The sequence below is a fragment of the Ptychodera flava genome, chromosome 18, assembly GCF_041260155.1.
Source record: "Ptychodera flava strain L36383 chromosome 18, AS_Pfla_20210202, whole genome shotgun sequence".
Taxonomy (NCBI): domain Eukaryota; kingdom Metazoa; phylum Hemichordata; class Enteropneusta; family Ptychoderidae; genus Ptychodera; species Ptychodera flava.
Window position 1 is genome coordinate 25,678,794 of NC_091945.1, and position 18,664 is coordinate 25,697,457.

Sequence of the window (18,664 nt, forward strand, 5' to 3'; positions counted from 1 at the left end):
CTTTTATTTGTGAAATAGCTTTCCAATGTAATGGAACATCCTATAAATGCCCTAGAGCACATTAGTTTAAATGCCCTAGGGCACATTAGTTTATGTTTGTACCACAGCAGATTTTGTGTTGCAGCTGGTTTCCGCTGTGTAACCAAATTTGAATATTAAAACGTACCAGATGTCTACAGATTATGACATGTTCACTTTTGATTGGACAGTACTTTACTATGGCGCTGTCATTCGTTTCTGGAATTTGGTGACCAAGGCTTTATGAGTAGATAAACACCCTGAATTGAGCACTCTGATTGGTCAATCAACAGTAGATAGTTTTTAAATATATATATATATATATATATATATATATATATATATATATATATTCGCCCTGACTAATACTGTGAAGTTGTATATTTAGCTCTACTCTAGTATTGAGCACTCTACTCAAGCTGATCTTGAACTAAACAAGTACAAGTATATATATATATATATATATATATATATATATATATATATATATATATATATATATATATATATAATATATATATACATGTCTTTTAGCAAGTCTTAGACAAAAATGAACATGTCCATGTGTGTTTGGCCAACGGTTTATCTTGATAACTTCTCATCTTTATTGTCTTGGAGTAATGCATCGCAAGAATGTACAAGACACAAGGAAGAACGTATGTCCATTTTTGTGGAAAGGCAAAAGGCAGTGATATATGGCCACTGGTAGTTCGCGAAATACGAAGACATTGGCGGCGAAAAGGCGATAAGTTTTGTATGTCATACCATATAAAGTAGATATGTGTTCTGTCTATGACCATACATACAAACGGCGAAGAGAGATATTTTGATTGCCAGCATCGACAGTAAAGAACATTTCGGCGTTTTTTGCAAGACTGCATTACAGTGGTCGACAATGAGCATTGATTCAGGAGATGTTGACGTTGAGTTCATAGAAGCCATCAAAACTGATGAGCCGTCGGCCATAACTTATAACGAATTAGAAGCACGCCTTGAGCTACATTTTTTGGTAAGGCCAAAAAAAAATGTGCTATTCAGATAACATGGTTTTCAAAATTAGGGTAGGTAGGTCAGTAGGAATTTTTTTTCCAAAATACTTCTATTTTTAAATATGCATTTTTCTGGATTTCGTGGCGGTCAAATACTGGCCACAACATTCCCAGAAAAAAACATCATACATATAAAAGGGAAAAAAACATAAGACATCCTCGCTGAAGCAAAAATCGAATGCCAAGTAACAAACGCGTGATTTTACTGATTTGTTTCTTTCTTTTATTTTGACTTTCGTGTTAACGTAGCTCTAAAACGTTTAGAGTCGGCAGGTAAAAAATAGGGTAGGTCGGGTTATCGGAACAGCACATTTTTTTGTTGGGCCTAATTTGGTCATTTCCATAAAGATCCGACTAGCTTCAATTTCTGCATTGATTTCGATATTCACAATAAAATGACCCATCCTTGCAAATAACGCACCTTGATTTTAAAATGGACGAGCCTTGCGGAGTGGTTGACCATGGAGGTTGCACACTCTGTGAGCTACCTTTATTGGTTGACCGGACTACGAACTACGGACTTACGCCTGAGTCAGAAGAAAATAACATAACTGCCACTTTATTGAGAGGTAAAAACTCTGCTGCAGTGGGTTTTTTAAACATTCGGCACGATAAGGAAATGTGAGACAATCGTCACATCCTTTGATGCTGTGTGTCAGAGTAAACAAACTTGAATGTTACAGTCAAGAAATCTGCGAAACACTGAAATTCAAAACTCAAATGGTAAGGGCTGTAATGACCGCATTCAAAAAAAGCAAATAAGGGGAGAGTCAATGCTTAGAATTCCCCAATGTAGGTATGGCACATGGTTTTACTTGTCTCTTTTTTCTCCACTGTAGCCTATTACGATGCTTCAGATGAATTCTACACTTCAGTGCAATCAAGTTCACAACTCACACCGGCATTTGAACAATTTCTCCTGTTGCTTTCAAATATTACAGTATTTTTGCAGAATTGTGAAATACAAAGATAGCAATATTTACATTTTTTATATAAATATGCTTGCATTGAACAAAAACCAGTCCATTATTTGCTATATGCATTCACATTAAGCACTTGAAGTGAAGGTTTTCTCAGGATGCTGGGACCCTTAACTTTAATCGAGGGCATGCAAATTTTGGTTTTCCTTACTCCTGGTGTCATTGAACTTCCGATGAGCAACTAAGTTTAGAATACATGCACATTATACGCTTGATCATGTGAGGAAAAATCCGGGCGAACTTATCTTCTAAAATAGGGGATGGACATTAACATACAGGTCTGTATTGTCGGGAATACAATATAACATTTCTTGATTGCTGAATGTTTACATACACTGTGTACAGTTGTGCTACTTGTCTTCCCAACAACATTCATTTCAACCAGTCTTACAAGGTTGTAACAAAAATATTTAAACATTTTTCACAACTTGCAGCCACTGATTATTCTTAAGAATAAATGTATGGGTAACAATTCAATAGCACCACTGCAGGCTGCAGTTTGTAATTCTGCGTTCAGCTGCTTCATGGAATTAAAGCTTGAAATGACAAGGTCACATTTTGATGTTTTTGTAAAATCAAAACAAAACAAATGTGGTTATTTTCAACAATTTGACAACTTTGCGTCTTTCGAAATGCTGTAATTCTATTTCCTTTTGTAAATTTCCAATTACATAGTTTATTAATTTCGTGACATTAGGCTCTCTTTGAACTACGTTTCTACAAATGTGAGCTGGAAATGGACATCTCTCTGATATCAGAGGATGTATTTTTTAGTCAACTTCTTCAATTGTTGGGCCAGCACTGCCACCTTCGTTTGCACCAGCGTTAGCGCCACTGAAATCACCAGGCATACCGCCAGGCATACCATGACGTACCAAATGGCATTCCCTGGCCACCTGTAGCCTGGTATAGCTTAGTGATGATGGGTTCGCATAAGCCTTGAAGTTCTTTTAGCCTGTCTTCATATTCATCCTTTTCTGCAGTCTGTGGGAGGGAATAGGAAGTGCATGCTATTTGCTTGCCCTGACTGTACATCGTTTCCTTAAATAAGTATTTTTCAAACATTAATGTAACAACAAATTTGGTCGATCATCTCACCGTAGCTGTCAGTGAGGTCATACTGACACTGTATACACTTAATGAACTTTGTTGCTTCCTGAAGCTGTAACGAAGCTTAGTCAAGTGACAATATCATCCATGCTTGTTGATAAATATGTAACTCTAGGCCTGTTAATTCAGTAAGTCACTGCACTCTCTTTACTGTCGTTACGCCCATTAGATTATCACGTGACCTGTAACATACCTGGTTGCTGTCCAGCCAGGTGATGATTTCTTGACAAATTTCAATTATTTTTGTTTTCTCTTCATCGCTGATCTTGTCTTTCAGTTTCTCATCTTCAACGGTGTTCTTCATGTTGAAGGCATAGCTCTCTAGATTGTTCTTGGCTGAAATTCTCTCCCTTTGAGCTTTGTCTTCATTCTTGTACTTCTCAGCGTCCTGTACCATGCGCTCAATCTCTTCCATGGACAGACGTCCTGTAAGAGAATAGCAGCATAATTGAAAGTCATTGATATTGCACAACTTCCACATTGCTATGTCCTTGGCCTGACCAAAAAATGCTATATGCTACAGGTGACTTCAACAGGAAAAGTTTCAAATATTTTCTTCGAAAATAGAGTGCACCACCTGCGACAGAAAATGCTAGACATTTCAAAGATCAGAGTTGAAGCTTCGACCAAATCCGATAGTACAAAGGCTCACAAATACTCACCTTTGTCATTCGTGATGGTGATCTTATTTTCTTTGCCTGTGATCTTGTCTACAGCAGACACATTCAGGATACCATTTGCGTCGACATCAAACGTTACTTCGATCTGCGGTACACCACGGGGTGCAGGAGGGATACCAATCAGTTCAAATTTCCCCAAAATATTCTATCAGAAATAAAAAATAAGAGGTTTACAAATAAATTGATGCAAAAGTAACTAATCTTGAGAATTTGAATATCAATTCTACATTGACGTGTTGTCAAGGTATCAGTTTACCAGAGGGTAAATACATCCGATGTCATAGGACGTCAGCAATTATCAAGCTCTTTTGAAGGTTAAAAATACCGTTTTCCAGATATCATTTTATAATTTCATGACTGATCATCTTATCCTTTCTAGAAACTGGGCATGGTGAGATTATCAATTTTCCAGGACTTTCCTGGAGGCTTTAAAATCCACGGTCTTCCTAGAAACATCGGACCTTGTTATGTGAGAATTACTATTGGATATTTCTCTGACATGCAATTAACACAATTGGAACTAATTTGGGATTTCATATTTTTCATATTTTTAAAATTTCTCAAAAGTGTCAGGTGCTCTACAGCTGATTGTTGCAATATTACAAATTACTCATAAAAACGAGCGTTTAACTTAGAAAGAAAAGCAAATGAGCTTTTACATATGCAGATCAAGCAGGCATTACTTCACCATCCAATTATCTCAAATTAGTTTCAATCATGTTAATTTTTTTTTTTCAAAAGCAACATTTTGTTTCAAAATACAATAACTTGCAACGAATTCGTATACCACAATGGACCCTAGGCTCTTCACTTGTAGCAATAATTTATATTCCAAACAATGTTTGGTGAAAGAAATAGTTCCCTCTAAAAGGCACTTCAAGGAAACATGCAAGAACTGGCGATTCTTCATACCCCTAACGCAAATATTCATTAGGAAATCAAATGACAAGTGTGGCTTGATCAATTTATTTAGCAGTGCAGTGTATGCCATCATCCAATGCATTATTTCCATGCTTACCCATTCCGAATCCCCTGTTGTAACAAGCTGCCACCCCTATACTGAATTACTAACACACCCAGGTTAGCCTTATGGCAAAATGCCCCAGCCCACTTCAATGCACAAAGTGCCTACTATAGACTGGTTTAAAATGATATTGTTATCAAGTTGACATAAAGTGGCACACTAATTACCAAGTGAACTCACTACATTGTTCATTATATAGCTGGATAATATGCTGATTAGGTGTCCGATTTCCAGTCACCTCCACTGTAAATTTATACAACCACTAAGACAAGTTGTGAAGGTAAGATGCTTACATTGTCTTTTGTCATTGCACGTTCTCCTTCAAAGACCTGGATGAGCACGCCTGGTTGGTTGTCGGAATAGGTTGTAAATACCTGGGTCTGCTTTGTCGGGACAGTGGCGTTACGTTTAATCAAAGTTGTCATCACACCACCGGCAGTCTCAATACCAAGGGAAAGAGGAGCCACGTCCAGAAGCGTAAGGTCAGAGACTTCTTCCGATTTGTCCCCAGAGAGAATTGCAGCCTGGACAGCTGTAAGAAATTCGATCAAATTAAATGCCTTGATATACATTAAGGATGTGGCCATGAAAATTCGACCTCTCAGTTGTACACAAAAAGTGATTTTGCATCAGGTGAAAAGGATTATTGCTGATAGAGGAGTTGACCCCACCTGTACATAGTTTTTTTTACACTAAAGAGAGAACTGGACACAAATAACAACTTTATATGCGTCTTTTTGGTGAGTACTTTACACAAAGATTTACATACCTGCACCATACGCAACAGCTTCGTCTTGGTTGATGCTTTTATTCAAGTCCTTGCCGTTGAAGAAATCTTGCAAGATCTTCTGAATTTTAGGGATACGAGTAGAGCCGCCAACAAGTACAAGATCATGGATTTTTGACTTGCCTAGCTTGGAATCTAGTAGAGCTTTCTCGACTTGTTTGAGTGTACTACGGAACAGGTCTACATTTTGTTCCTCAAAGCGGGCACGGGTGATGGAGGTGTAGAAATCAATTCCTTCAAATAGCGAATCGATTTCGATGCTGGATACAAAGAAGGAATTGCTAAATTGGTAAGTTTGTAATCAACAGTAAGCAGGTGAATAAACAATCTAAGAATGCAACTACTGGTCAAATCTATGATGGTTCCCATTGTGAAAATGTCTAAGTATTAAGTATTCTTATAAAAATCTTAACAGCAAACAAAAAGCAACTTTCAGAGAACGATGGTGTTTATCAACTGTTAGAAGTGTTAGTTTACAGAAGTTTGATACATGAAGTATTCCAGTTCAACCAGTTGGATCATTGTTAAAACATAAGTGACAGCTAAAAGAACACTGAGGGCGGGCAACATTTCCTAACGCCATTATGAACACTTGTTAAAACAAAGGTAACACTGGAAGATGAAAACAAGGACCGAAAGAAATATACATTTCCATTGAATATGAAATTACTATGGCGTGGATAACTCATTTTTATGGCCAAAAACGTAAATGAACAAGTTTGTATAATACTTATTATGTTTTGATTTGTATAGGAAAATATATGTACATATTAACCTTGCTTGAGTTGCAGACGAAAGTGTCCTCTTTGCACGTTCACAAGCAGTTCTAAGACGTTTAAGTGCACGCCTCCTTCCCCTAATATCCTTTTTGTGTTTGCGTTTGAACTCATTCACAAAGTAGCTGACCATACGACTGTCAAAGTCTTCACCTCCCAAGTGAGTGTCACCGGCTGTGGACTTGACCTCAAAGATGCCGTCCTCAATAGTTACGATGGACACATCAAAAGTACCACCGCCAAGGTCAAAGATTAGGGCGTTACTCTCACCACCAACCTGTTTGGCAAAGTAGTGAGTATTAACTTTGTCAGTCTCCCATAAGAGAGTGATTTTACATCAAGGTAAGCGATCAGAATGTTACTCGAACAACAAAATGAGTGTGTGGCCGCTGATGATTACATTTCTGAACTTTCCGATTTAATTATGGAATAAATGTCTATTAGTTGTCACTACACCAGTATATGTAATATGTAACAAACAGAATTTCATTGTGGCTGTGATGAGTCAAGATTAACTGAGCCTTAGCAACAGAAATTCAGACTCTAAAACATTTACAATCTTTTCTGATCTACCTCTTGTTCGGCTCATTTTAAATCGCTTGGAGTAAGAGGAATTTGTACAGTCACAAGTTTGTTTTCGAAAAATGAAAGTTATCTTTCCCCTATAGAGTGGACCTACGTAAGGTGGCTACTTTGAAATCAGACATCAGTAAATGTCGTCGAGTAATTTGTTACTCTAGTACCCAACTTTGCACGGTGACCCCTTATTTTTACTCTTGATTTGACAAAAAGCATGGTTAAAAGTTTCATTGAGGAAAGTTTGAGCAAAAGTTTAAATCTGTCACTTTCGTGCTGCGTACTACATTAATAATAATAGTTTTAATAATTTATTGCCACATGAAATAAAACCAGATGTGAACTGATTGTGCTCACGTGTTTTACAACATGTTCTTTGATAGCAGTACGCTTCACAGAACAATAAGATATTTGTTATATCATTATATGTAGCAGGTTTCGTCAATTTTCAAACAGTACTCTCAGAGTTAAATCACTCATTACAAAACTTTAATTAATATGCAGACGAGCTATTTATTAACTTGACACTGCTAAATTCTTCATGGAACAGAAGGATATCTATCAGGTCAACATATGTAGCACGTTTCATCAAATTTAATGCAGTAATTCTGGAGTGATATCAAAAATTACAAAGTTCATTTAACATGCAAACGAAACCTTAATTTACTTGACACCGCCCTATCTTTCATAGCACAATTAGATATTAATGAGATCAATATTTGTAGCAGGTTTCAATAAATTTGGTGCCGTGATTTAGAGTTATGTACCTAGTTACAAAGTTCATCAAATATGTAAATGAACCCTTAATTAACTTCACACTGCTAAATACTTTAAAACACAGTCAGATATCTGCGGAATCAGTATCTGCAGATTTCATCAAATTTAGTGCATTTATTCCGGAGTTATATGACTAATTACAAAACTTCATAAAATATGCTAATAAGTTATTTACTAACTTAACACAGCCCAATGCTTCTCAGTATAATTAAATATTTATAAAATCAACATCTTTAGCACGTGTCATCAAATTCAGTGCAGTAATTTTGGAGTAATATCACTATTTATAAAGTCATTACAAATGCAAATGAAGCCTTAATTAACTTGACACTGCTCAATGTTTCATAGGGCAATGAGATATTTATCAGATCAATATCTGTAGCAGATTTAACCAAACTTGGTGCCGTAATTTTAGAGTTATATACCTAATTACAAAGTTCAATAAAATATGTAAATGAACCCTTAATTAACTTCACACTACTAAATGCTTTACAACACAGTCAGATATCTGTCGGATCAGTATCTGCAGCAGATTTCATCAAATTTGGTGCATTTATTTCGGAGTTATATGACTAATTACAAAACTTCATAAAATATGTAAATGAGCAATTTATTACCTTGACACTGCCTAATGCTTCTCAGTACAATACGACATTTATCAGATCATTATTTGTAGCAAGTTTCACCGAATTGAATGCCGTAATTTCGTTTAAATCTGCTGCAGATACTGATTCGAGAGATATCTGACTGTTGTGAAGCATTTGGTAGTGTGAAGCTGATTAAGGGCTCATTGCATATTAATGAACTTTGGAATTAGTGATATAACTGTAAAAGTCTTTCACCAATTTTGTTGATACCTGCTACAGATATTGATCAGATGAATATCTAATTGTCCAATTAAAAATTAAGGAGTGTCAAGTTAATAAACAGCTCATTTGCATATTACAAATCTTCGTTTGCATATAAAATTAAGGTTTGTAATTAGTGGTTTAACTCAGAAAGTACTGTGCGAAAGTTGATGAAACCTGCTACACATATATGATCTGACAGATATCAGATTGCTCTGTTAAGTGTACTACTATGTAATGAACCTGCTGTAGACCACGTAAGCACATTCAGTTCACATCTGGTTATAATATGTTGTCACATAATAATATTCTCCACGGAACATACACAGAGAAAATAAACTGAACACATTCAGCAGTTTAACATACACCCAAAAATTCAAAATACACAGGGCAAAATGCTTGATATGCAACAATGTATACACATATACTGATTTTGTACATGTATCAAATACATTTAGCATACACGTACGTATACTAATAAAATGCAAAATCACAGTGTACACTTGGTGAGCAAAGATCTGCATTAGTACACTCATGATCTGCACAGATATACGCTACACATATCAACGTATTAGAATGTTCCATATACAAAGACATACGTTACGTAATATGCAATTAATATTTGTTCCATATACGTCAATATACGTAAATATACTTAACGACTTCACGTACATCAAGCATTTTGTCCAGTGTTAGCTCACATTGGAGAAATCATACACAATGATTTTCGGCATGCCTCATGTTCATGTTTGCTCTTCTTTTGAGTGGAAAGGAGCTTTACGTGACAGCTTAGTCACTTACTTATATCGCATGAATGAATTACATATGTACAGAAAGAAAATCACGTAACTGCATGTAACACTGTTTAAAGACAAGTCAAATCTAGATGCATCTAGATTATCTGGTTTCTCTTGTTGTCAGCAGTTTATTGAAGGCAGCAGAAGCAAAAAAACACACTATTAATCCTGGGAAAAATATGCAAGTTTGACCATAGAGAGCGCTGTTCAGTAAACTTTCTGGAAATCCTCTGTAACTCCGTTATTTAAATGTTGTTGGGAAAATACCAAAAAGTTTGCCCAAGAGATGCAAGCATTTTAGCCCCTCATGGAGTAGTTGCAGATGTATATATCTAATACCCAAGTGCACACTCTGCTTTAATTTGTCAGAACTTTGTTTTCATACAATCTTACACTTGGTGAACTTACCTTTTTGTCAAGACCATATGCAATAGCTGCAGCTGTTGGCTCATTGATTATACGGAGCACATTCATGCCAGAGATTGTACCAGCGTCTTTGGTGGCTTGACGTTGAGAATCATTGAAATAGGCTGGGACAGTTACTACAGCATTTTTTACTTTCTGTGATAAAAAAATTAGCATAAATCAATATAAATTATATCACTGATGAAACTCTAATTACAAGTGGTCTGTTCAAGAAATGATTTCTTATAATTTAAGTGCACTCCGCTGATAAGAAATCCTTTTCTTTTCTAATATACAGAGCATGGGTGTGATATTATCGCCATATTTGTTATTATTCAAGGAGGAATTTTCCTTGAAATGACCAGGGAAATAAGCTTGAAAATTTGCCAGTCTTAACAATGTACAAATGTAGCGATTCTGCTAGAAGGGGAACCAGAATGGTTAATAACTGGATATTTATTTTATTCTACTCCTATCAACTTTATGTTTATGCTTAATGTACATGACATAGTGTACATGACTGTTCCAAAACCATTTTAATGTCCTTTGAAAAAATAAAACACTTCTATCATCCTTAAAGGATTTGATTTCTTGATATCATGAAAGCTCTCACCATTCCAGCTTTTGTCCATACAAATTCTGACGTAGTGGATATCCGGTTCAGGTCCCGAGAACCGGATAACCACCACGTCTATGAATATTCAGCGTGAACGAGGGTGATAAAACTTCAAAGAATGCGTTGGATCAGGCTGGCAGGAACGCAAACAAATTATATACACTTAATCCAACATTCTACACTTATTTCTTCTAAATATTTCGTCCGCAACGACTGGATTTTCGGTAGTTTGAGAACGGCAACACCTAACGATGTGTCCATTGTCCATTGAGTTGAACGGATACAAGCAAACTATTAAAAGTGCATGTTATGTTGTAAAATACCCAAGTCACCATTTTTGGTCGAAAATGAAGCAATGCGTTGCTACACACGATAATTTCGAGTATTTTAGCCCTGCAGTCTCTCAAACCACTGCCGCACATGATGCGCTCGCATATGTCCATACACTCTAAGCATAGGGTCCTCGATCTCCGATGATGATGATGATGATGATGATGATTAAACATTTAAAAATGAAGAAAAATAAAAATATATTTGGACTCAGTAAAGTTGTTGTTGTTGTTGTTATTATTGTTGTTGTTGTTGTTGTTGTTGTAGTTGATAGTATTTGCAGAAAAGGACAAATTATGCGCTGCAAAATTCAATACAGCCTCACTGTACACATGGAGGTAAGCTACCACCATGCTATACACATGCGCTGCAAAATTCAATACAGCCTAACTTTACCCAAGGGATGTCACTTCATTGCCACACACTTTCTTTTCCATCGCCAAAAATGCACCTAGCAAGCATCGAGAGTGGTAAAATTCGACGTAGGGTCAAAGCACATTAGTCCTTCTCAATCATACTCAAACATTTTTACCTTTTACCGATGAAAAGTTGACAAATCGGCAGGTTTTTCAGCGCATCTTGTCGTCTCTTACATTCCAGATTTGAAAAAAACCCGGCGTCTGATTAAGTCACGTGGGCGCATTTCAAATCGAACCAATAGCAGAGCTGAATGGGCCCAGCGTGAAAACCCGGAAGCAACGTAAGTTTCTCACGTCTTTGGAAGACTATGGGTGACACTGTCTGCGTGCGTCTGCGTACGAAATTCTGGTAACTTTAACAGTGAAGTTCACCCATAGCGAGAGAACGTTCTTTCCAAAGATGTGAGAAACTTACGTTGCTTCCGGGTTTTCACGCTCGGCCCATTCAGCTCTGCTATTGGTTCGATTTGAAATGCGCCAACGTGACTTAATGCGCCAGCCGCCGGGTTTTTTAAATCTGGAATGTAAGAGACGACAAGATGCGCTGAAAAACCTGCCGATTTGTCGACTTTTCATCGGTAAAAGGTAAAAATGTTTGAGTGTGATTGAGAAGGACTAATGTGCTTTGACCCTACGTCGAATTTTACCACTCTCGATGCTTGCTAGGTGCATTTTAGCTCACATTTGGTACACCAATGTGAGGTTATCGTATAAGCTGAATCAGTTCATTTGCATCTGATTTGCATGTCTGTATGTATGTATGTATGTATGTATGTATGTATGTATGTATGTATGTATGTATGTATGTATGTATGTATGTCCGTCCACGTCAAAAACTCCTAAACCGCAGCACCTACTGTCTTAGTATTTGGTGTACAGGTGCACCTAGGGGTGGAGATGTGAATTTGTTCAAATGAACTTGTCAGTGTCAAAAATATGCAAATGAGGGGAAAAAAGGAAAAACCCTGCAAATTGCTGAAACTCTGTAACCGATGGTCAGATTTGGTTGAAACTTGATGTGCAGGTTCCTTAAGGTATTCTAAATTAGGTCTTCAAAATTTGGGATGAAATTTGCATGTTTCTATTTTTGGGGTAATTTTTTTCAGTTTTTAGTCAAATAATGTTTTTCTCTGAAACCACTCATCTGATTGCTTTGAAAGTTGGTATACATGTCCTCAGGATGACCTCAGTCAAGTTTATACAAATTGAATTGAAATTTTCATATTTGTAATTTTGGGGCAATTTTCCGAATTTTTGGTCAAAAATTTTTTTTATTCAAAAACTGCTAATCTGATAGCTTTGATATTTGGTATACAGGTTTCTAAGAATGATCAAAATCAGTTTTATGAATATCGTGAAGATATCTCGAATTTTGTATTTTTGCTGAATTTTTTGGTTATTTTTCTCATTTGAGTAAAATTTCTTCTTCTCTAAAACTGCTAGCCCAATTGCTCTCAAATTTGGATTGGATGTTTGCAAGGGTGTTACCCTTCTAATTGTTGAAATTATGATAAAATTGGAAATATTTTGTTTTGGGGCAATTTTTAGCTCATATTTGGTTTTATATATAAATACCAAAAAGAGCTTATATGATGAGTCTGAGTGGCGTCTGTATGTCTGTATATTTGTGGGTATGTGCGGATGTATGTCCGTCACACACAAAGGCTCCCATACCGCCAAAGCTACCATCTCAGTATTTGGTGTACAGGAAGATGTAAGGGTTGAGATGTGAATTTGTTTAAATGAACACATCACTGTCAAAAATGTGCAAATGAGGTAAGAAAAAGGGAAATACTGCAAGTGTGCATGAGTGGTGGCAGTGAACTGAATCAGCCCACACATCTGAATAGGAGGATTTTGACCTTTAACCTATTTGTATGCAGTGTACCTATTATGTTTGGGAGTGGTAGCAGTAACTGAAACAGCTAATTGTTCATTTCCTTCATTGTTTATGAACTGTGACATATTAACAGATCTGCTGAAACCATATAGATGTCTATTTTTGTACATCCATGGTAGAAAGATTCTCTGCTATGCATGTTGCTAAAGTTGACCTTCAGTACCTAAAGTTTCAGACCTTATTTACTTTTGTCATTCTTAATTTTCTGGTTTAAATATTTCTTGTTGTTTTTCTGGTTGTACTGTGCAGAAATTGTCATAACATCAACGTATAATTTTCCTGCACTGAACAGATAAAAATAACACTTATTGTTGATCTTTGGTATGTACCAATTCTGATCAAATTTGAGCGACACCGTATAATTGCGGTATTTTTGGTGATTGAAAAGAAAGTGTGTAGCAATGAACTGACATCCCTTGGGTAAAGTTAGGCTGTATTGAATTTTGCAGCGCATGTGTATATAGTATAAAGGCTGTATTGAATTTTGCAGCGCATGTGTATAGCATGGTGGTAGCTTACCTCCATGTGTACAGTGAGGCTGTATTGAATTTTGCAGCGCATAATTTGTCCTTTTCTGCAAATACTATCAACTACAACAACAACAACAACAACAACAACAACAACTTTACTGAGTCCAAATATATTTTTATTTTTCTTCATTTTCAAATGTTTAATCATCATCATCATCATCGGAGATCGAGGACCCTGTGCTCTAAGCTGACATTGTATGCACCGTAATATGCAAGACACATCAGCGACGAGTGTTACGCTTGTGATCGTGTCGATCGGTAGTTACTTGAATGACTATAAACTGATAGTTTTTCTGTTGTTATGGACAAGGGTCAGGCATTCACTGGTGCAGAACATTCCGGCCAACGGGACATAACATATAAAACAAAGATTGAACGACTTCGCCTGTTTGTAAGCGCCAGCGTTCCCCGGTCCAAGGATTCGCTCCACCCGTACCCTGGACCGTACCTCGAGCCCAGCTTTGTACGTAGCTGGCGGCTATAAATTGTTTTAAATTTTTATCTAATAGGGGTCTGGCATATCTGTGTAAGATATATATTCAGTCCAATTTTGATATATTGTCGTCTTATCTTGATATGCTGACTTATTCACTATATAAAATCACAGACAAACAGAAAAAATGGTCGCATGCTGGCTAGCCCTCGTAACGCCGGGAACACACGGATGCTTTACGCAATTCATGGCTAACATTGCCGGGCAACTTCAAGTACACCGCGATTGACAGTGGTTTGGGCCTTTGCAGTGCCCAACAGGCCCGTACTGCCCCTTTGGGTTAGGGAACCTAGTCAACAACAAGCATTTTCTCTTGGTTTTGTGTCTTTTCCTGGCTTATATTTGATTTTACGGTTTTTTGCTACTTGCACAGAAAATTCTAATCGATTAAAAACGCATAAAATGACACAGAATTGCCAAAAAATGCAAGTAGGTGAGCTGTGTATTCATAGCTAAGGGGAACTAGGTCTTAATTTTCTCGATTTTCCTCCAATGAAAACGAGACAATTTTACTGACAGATGTACACTATTACATTGTTATGAGGGACTATGTATACACATAAGTTTTCGATTTTATAAACCAGAATTCGTATCTCTCCGTTCAAATGACGAAGTTTCTCTAAAACTCTACGAACAAGAATCAAATTTTATGATGATCATTGTCTCTCATATGTCGCTGTAGCAGCAGCCATGGCTCTTGTACGTTGCGATAGAAGAACTCTTTTTCCGTTGCAACCCATATTCGTCCGGGAGAAAAACGAGAGCTACGACTGCACAGATGAATGCCGCTGCTTCCTTGTGAAATAGACTTTCTAGTCATATTCGTTCAGCATCAAGTACTGAAGTTTTCAAATCTTGACTAAAGACCTGCTTCTTTGAGAAAGCATAGTCATGCGACACTGTGTAAAGCGCCAGTGAAAATTTTCCAATGGATATCGATACCAGGCTATATAATTTTTAACATATATCATATCAATCGCAATTGAATAAACTATATGATTTGTCTAGAAAACTTAGGTGATTGTGCTCAGCTCACGTCTGAATTTGTACTAAAAATAGCGTTGAGGACCAAATAAACAAAATGTTATACTTGGGGTGTTCGTGATGATTGGAAGAGCGTTTCTGACCAATCCCTGACCATACTTGGTTTAAGGCGTCAAATTTAAAATCCATATCAGTGCGTACACATTGATACACACACCCACTAACTCATTAAGCTTGTATAAGTTCTCGCAAAAATTTGTGAGGGAACATTTCAATGGACCTAGATGTAACCAAAGTTCTAAGAAAATTACATAATTAGCCTATGGTTTTATTAAGGAAAACAATTCTTAGTAATATTTGAAAAAAAGAATTCTTACTATTCAGACTCGCCATTGACATCAAAACACTACCAGTAATCACATATTAGATATTTGCTTAATCGAGTTGCTATCTATAGACAAACCACTGTTTATCATATACCTACATTCACGTGCCTGTGTATAACTATGGGAGAAAGCGCCCTCAGATCCGTGCATCTTTTTTACGTATCACGCCCCGGCCCGGTGCCAAAATATGGGCAATCGCGTGCATTTCTGAACTATTTCGATTCTGGTTACTACGCGCGTTGCTATCTGCAAACGTTCCATTCGTACACAAAGCCAGCGCGAGATTAGGAAAACGTCTGCTCACTAAGATCGTAGTTGCGCGTGGCGACAGTGGGGCCGTGCAGGTTACATCGGCTTTTATTTCTAAATTCCAGTGAAATGCTGTGTATACTAAGTGCGTGCCTGTTCAGTAAAATTACCAGAAACTGACAACACGCTTTTGTCCTCCATACACCTCGATTTCAGCCTTGATCTCTGTTGGTCACGTACAGTACGGATGTTGCTTTGCGCGTTCTAGAATTCTGCAGGTAAACAAATGACGTCATTATGTATGTCAATCCGCGACGGGAAGCGGTCATCGTATTTCTGAAAACTTACACAAATGGCGATGAATCTTTGATATCGCACGCATTTTTATCTCCTAAACAATGTTGAATATTATGTAAACTACATATTTACCATTTCATAAGGTATATGATAAAACCTTTACGGCCCTGATACGGCTTTTGCGGCCCTTGGTCGTACGGCGTACGGGCCCTCGCACGCTCGGGCCCTTCCTCCGTATGACCTCGGGCCGCAAAAGCCGTATCAGGGCCGTAAAGATTATTGTCTCATTTCTTATGTTTCTGTACCTTTTTACACAGTTTGTTCAAATTTAAGAGTTAGAAACAGAGCACATAGTAAAGATATACACCCTTAAATTGTAGTCAGTGTTAACATACCCTTCCAAGATATGCTTCTGCAGTTTCCTTCATCTTGAGGAGAACCATGGAACTGATTTCTTCTGGGTAGAAGGTTTTTTCTTCTGCTATTTACTCCACTTTGATCTTGGGTATACCCCCATCATCAATCACTTTAAATGGCCACAGTTTCATGTCCTGTTGGACTACGGAGTCTTTAAACCGACGACCAATTAAACGCTTTGCATCTGAAAAAGAAGGATATTTTTAATGATTGTTAACAGCAGTGAGACAAAATTTGTCCACTAGATCTTACTTAAACACAATAAAATCACCGAAAGAGAACCTGTCTAAATTGTGACTTTTTATTTGAGGCCAGGTTATAAATCATACTTGGTAATTAAATATGCAGTTGCCGTTGAGTAAGGTCAGAGGTCGAATCTACAGCAATTTCTTAATTTACCAGAAAAGAACATCGTCTTTGACTCGCACAACGGCAAAACATATGTTAAAATTATGTTCTAATGATTCGCCATACTTTCATTTCGCACAAAACAAAGTACCATGAGCAATATCCAAAAGCGATGGATACTTTACGATAAGTACAGTCGTTTAAATATCAAGTGGAACTGACATTGGCGTTAGAAGAGATTTTTTTAACAACCTACCGAACACAGTATTGGTTGGGTTCATAGCACCTTGATCCTTTGCAGCATCTCCGATGAGACGCTCTGTATCTGTGAAAGCCACATAGCTGGGAGTTTTACGGATTCCCTGGTCATTGGCTATGATTTCAACTTTGCGATGCTGGAATACAGACGCAGGAGTATGTTGTACCCAAATCAATACCAACGGCAGGTCCTATTATGCATGGTTTATTTAAAAATCTAGAAGAGGTAGAACACTGCATTACAGTTCCTGGATCATCGGTAAGGATATTTTACATTGAACCTTTCGATAAAATAATCGCAATCATACCAATCCATAATCCAATAACACTAGGTCAAAATTTGTAAGACAATAGTTGTAACCATAGACACAAAACAGCACAGAACAGACAGTAAATAGACGGTACACAAACAAAGTCAAATTCATCAAAGAAGATATATGGACCTCTGGCCAAAAGACCAAGAAGTAATGTCAGGTGTTTCGAAATAGTAAGCGCATCCTGCCCCACATGTGGCACCCGCCATATATCAATCTGTAAGTCAGATAGGTAGTGGTCACTAACTAAGGCCCCATGTCACCGATGCCATCAATGACCATTTGTCGAAGAGAGATATTGTATTTATCTACCAGCTTGCGATATCTGCCAAAAAAGCGTTTGAATGTATAGACAAGTCTTGCTCTGGTGTAACCTTGATTTAACAGTTTGTAAGAGAGATGGCCATGTCTCTCTACAAAATCACCATATGAACTGCATGCTCTTGCATATCGAATAAGCTGGGAAATGTATACCCCATAAGCAGGTGAGAGTGGAATATTACTGATGAGGTGTGGAAAATTGATTATACTAAAGTTGAAATCATCTCTCTTGTCATATAGCCTAGTAGAAAGGTGACCATTAGAGTCAAATTCAAGTAAAATGTCCAGATATGAAGCAGAAGAGGCCATTTCTGTAGTTTCTTTAATCTCCAATTCTGGAGGATCAATCCTAGCGAGATATTTACTGAATTCCGAGTTATTCAATGAAATAACATCGTCTATGTATCTAAATGTAAGGTCAATGATGGAAATATTGCTGGTATCATTTAGCAAATGTACTTTTACCCTGCATTCATCGAAGAAATTTTGAAATTTAGAAATGCTACTGTTATCCGAAAGGTGCCAATAATACCAATGCACTGCTGTACATACAAGATGGTTTGAGTTTTAGGGCAGTGGTGGCGGCTGTGGGTAGGAAGTGTCATAATGTTGGGTTCGGGGTAGGTTTTGCCCAAATTGTGGGAAAAATCTAAATCTAATAAAAAGCACAGACAGCTGGCAAATATGATGATAAATAATACAGTGAATGGATGACTAAAAGTGAAAGAACCTAGTAGAATGCCCAGCCTACTTTGAGATATAAAATTATGGCACAGAGTATGTAAAGATAAGGCAGCAGTTCGGCCGTTGCAGCGAAAGTCGTAAAAGCATTGACGGCAAAATTAGCAGAGACGGACAAATCTGTCGTAACTTTTATTGATAGCGATTTCCTTTAAAACAAGACCATATGTGGCAAATTCAATGATCAATAGGCAACAGAAGCAGACTATTGTCGTAGGAGTATCTCCAGGCAGC

The 18,664-nt window shown here is 37.2% G+C and overlaps 1 protein-coding gene across 1 annotated transcript; it reads right to left on the reverse strand.

The window, feature by feature from the left end:
• Positions 1-585: 585 nt before the first annotated feature.
• LOC139117246 (heat shock cognate 71 kDa protein-like) lies at positions 586-16,555 on the reverse strand. The gene is made up of 8 exons (XM_070680192.1): positions 16,427-16,555; positions 9,831-9,983; positions 6,424-6,701; positions 5,631-5,908; positions 5,155-5,393; positions 3,820-3,982; positions 3,351-3,583; positions 586-3,031 (listed from the first exon to the last, which is right to left on the reverse strand). The coding sequence occupies exons 1-8, from the start codon at positions 16,472-16,474 to the stop codon at positions 2,888-2,890; spliced, it is 1,536 nt and encodes a 511-aa protein (XP_070536293.1). The 5' UTR covers positions 16,475-16,555; the 3' UTR covers positions 586-2,887.
• Positions 16,556-18,664: the final 2,109 nt, after the last annotated feature.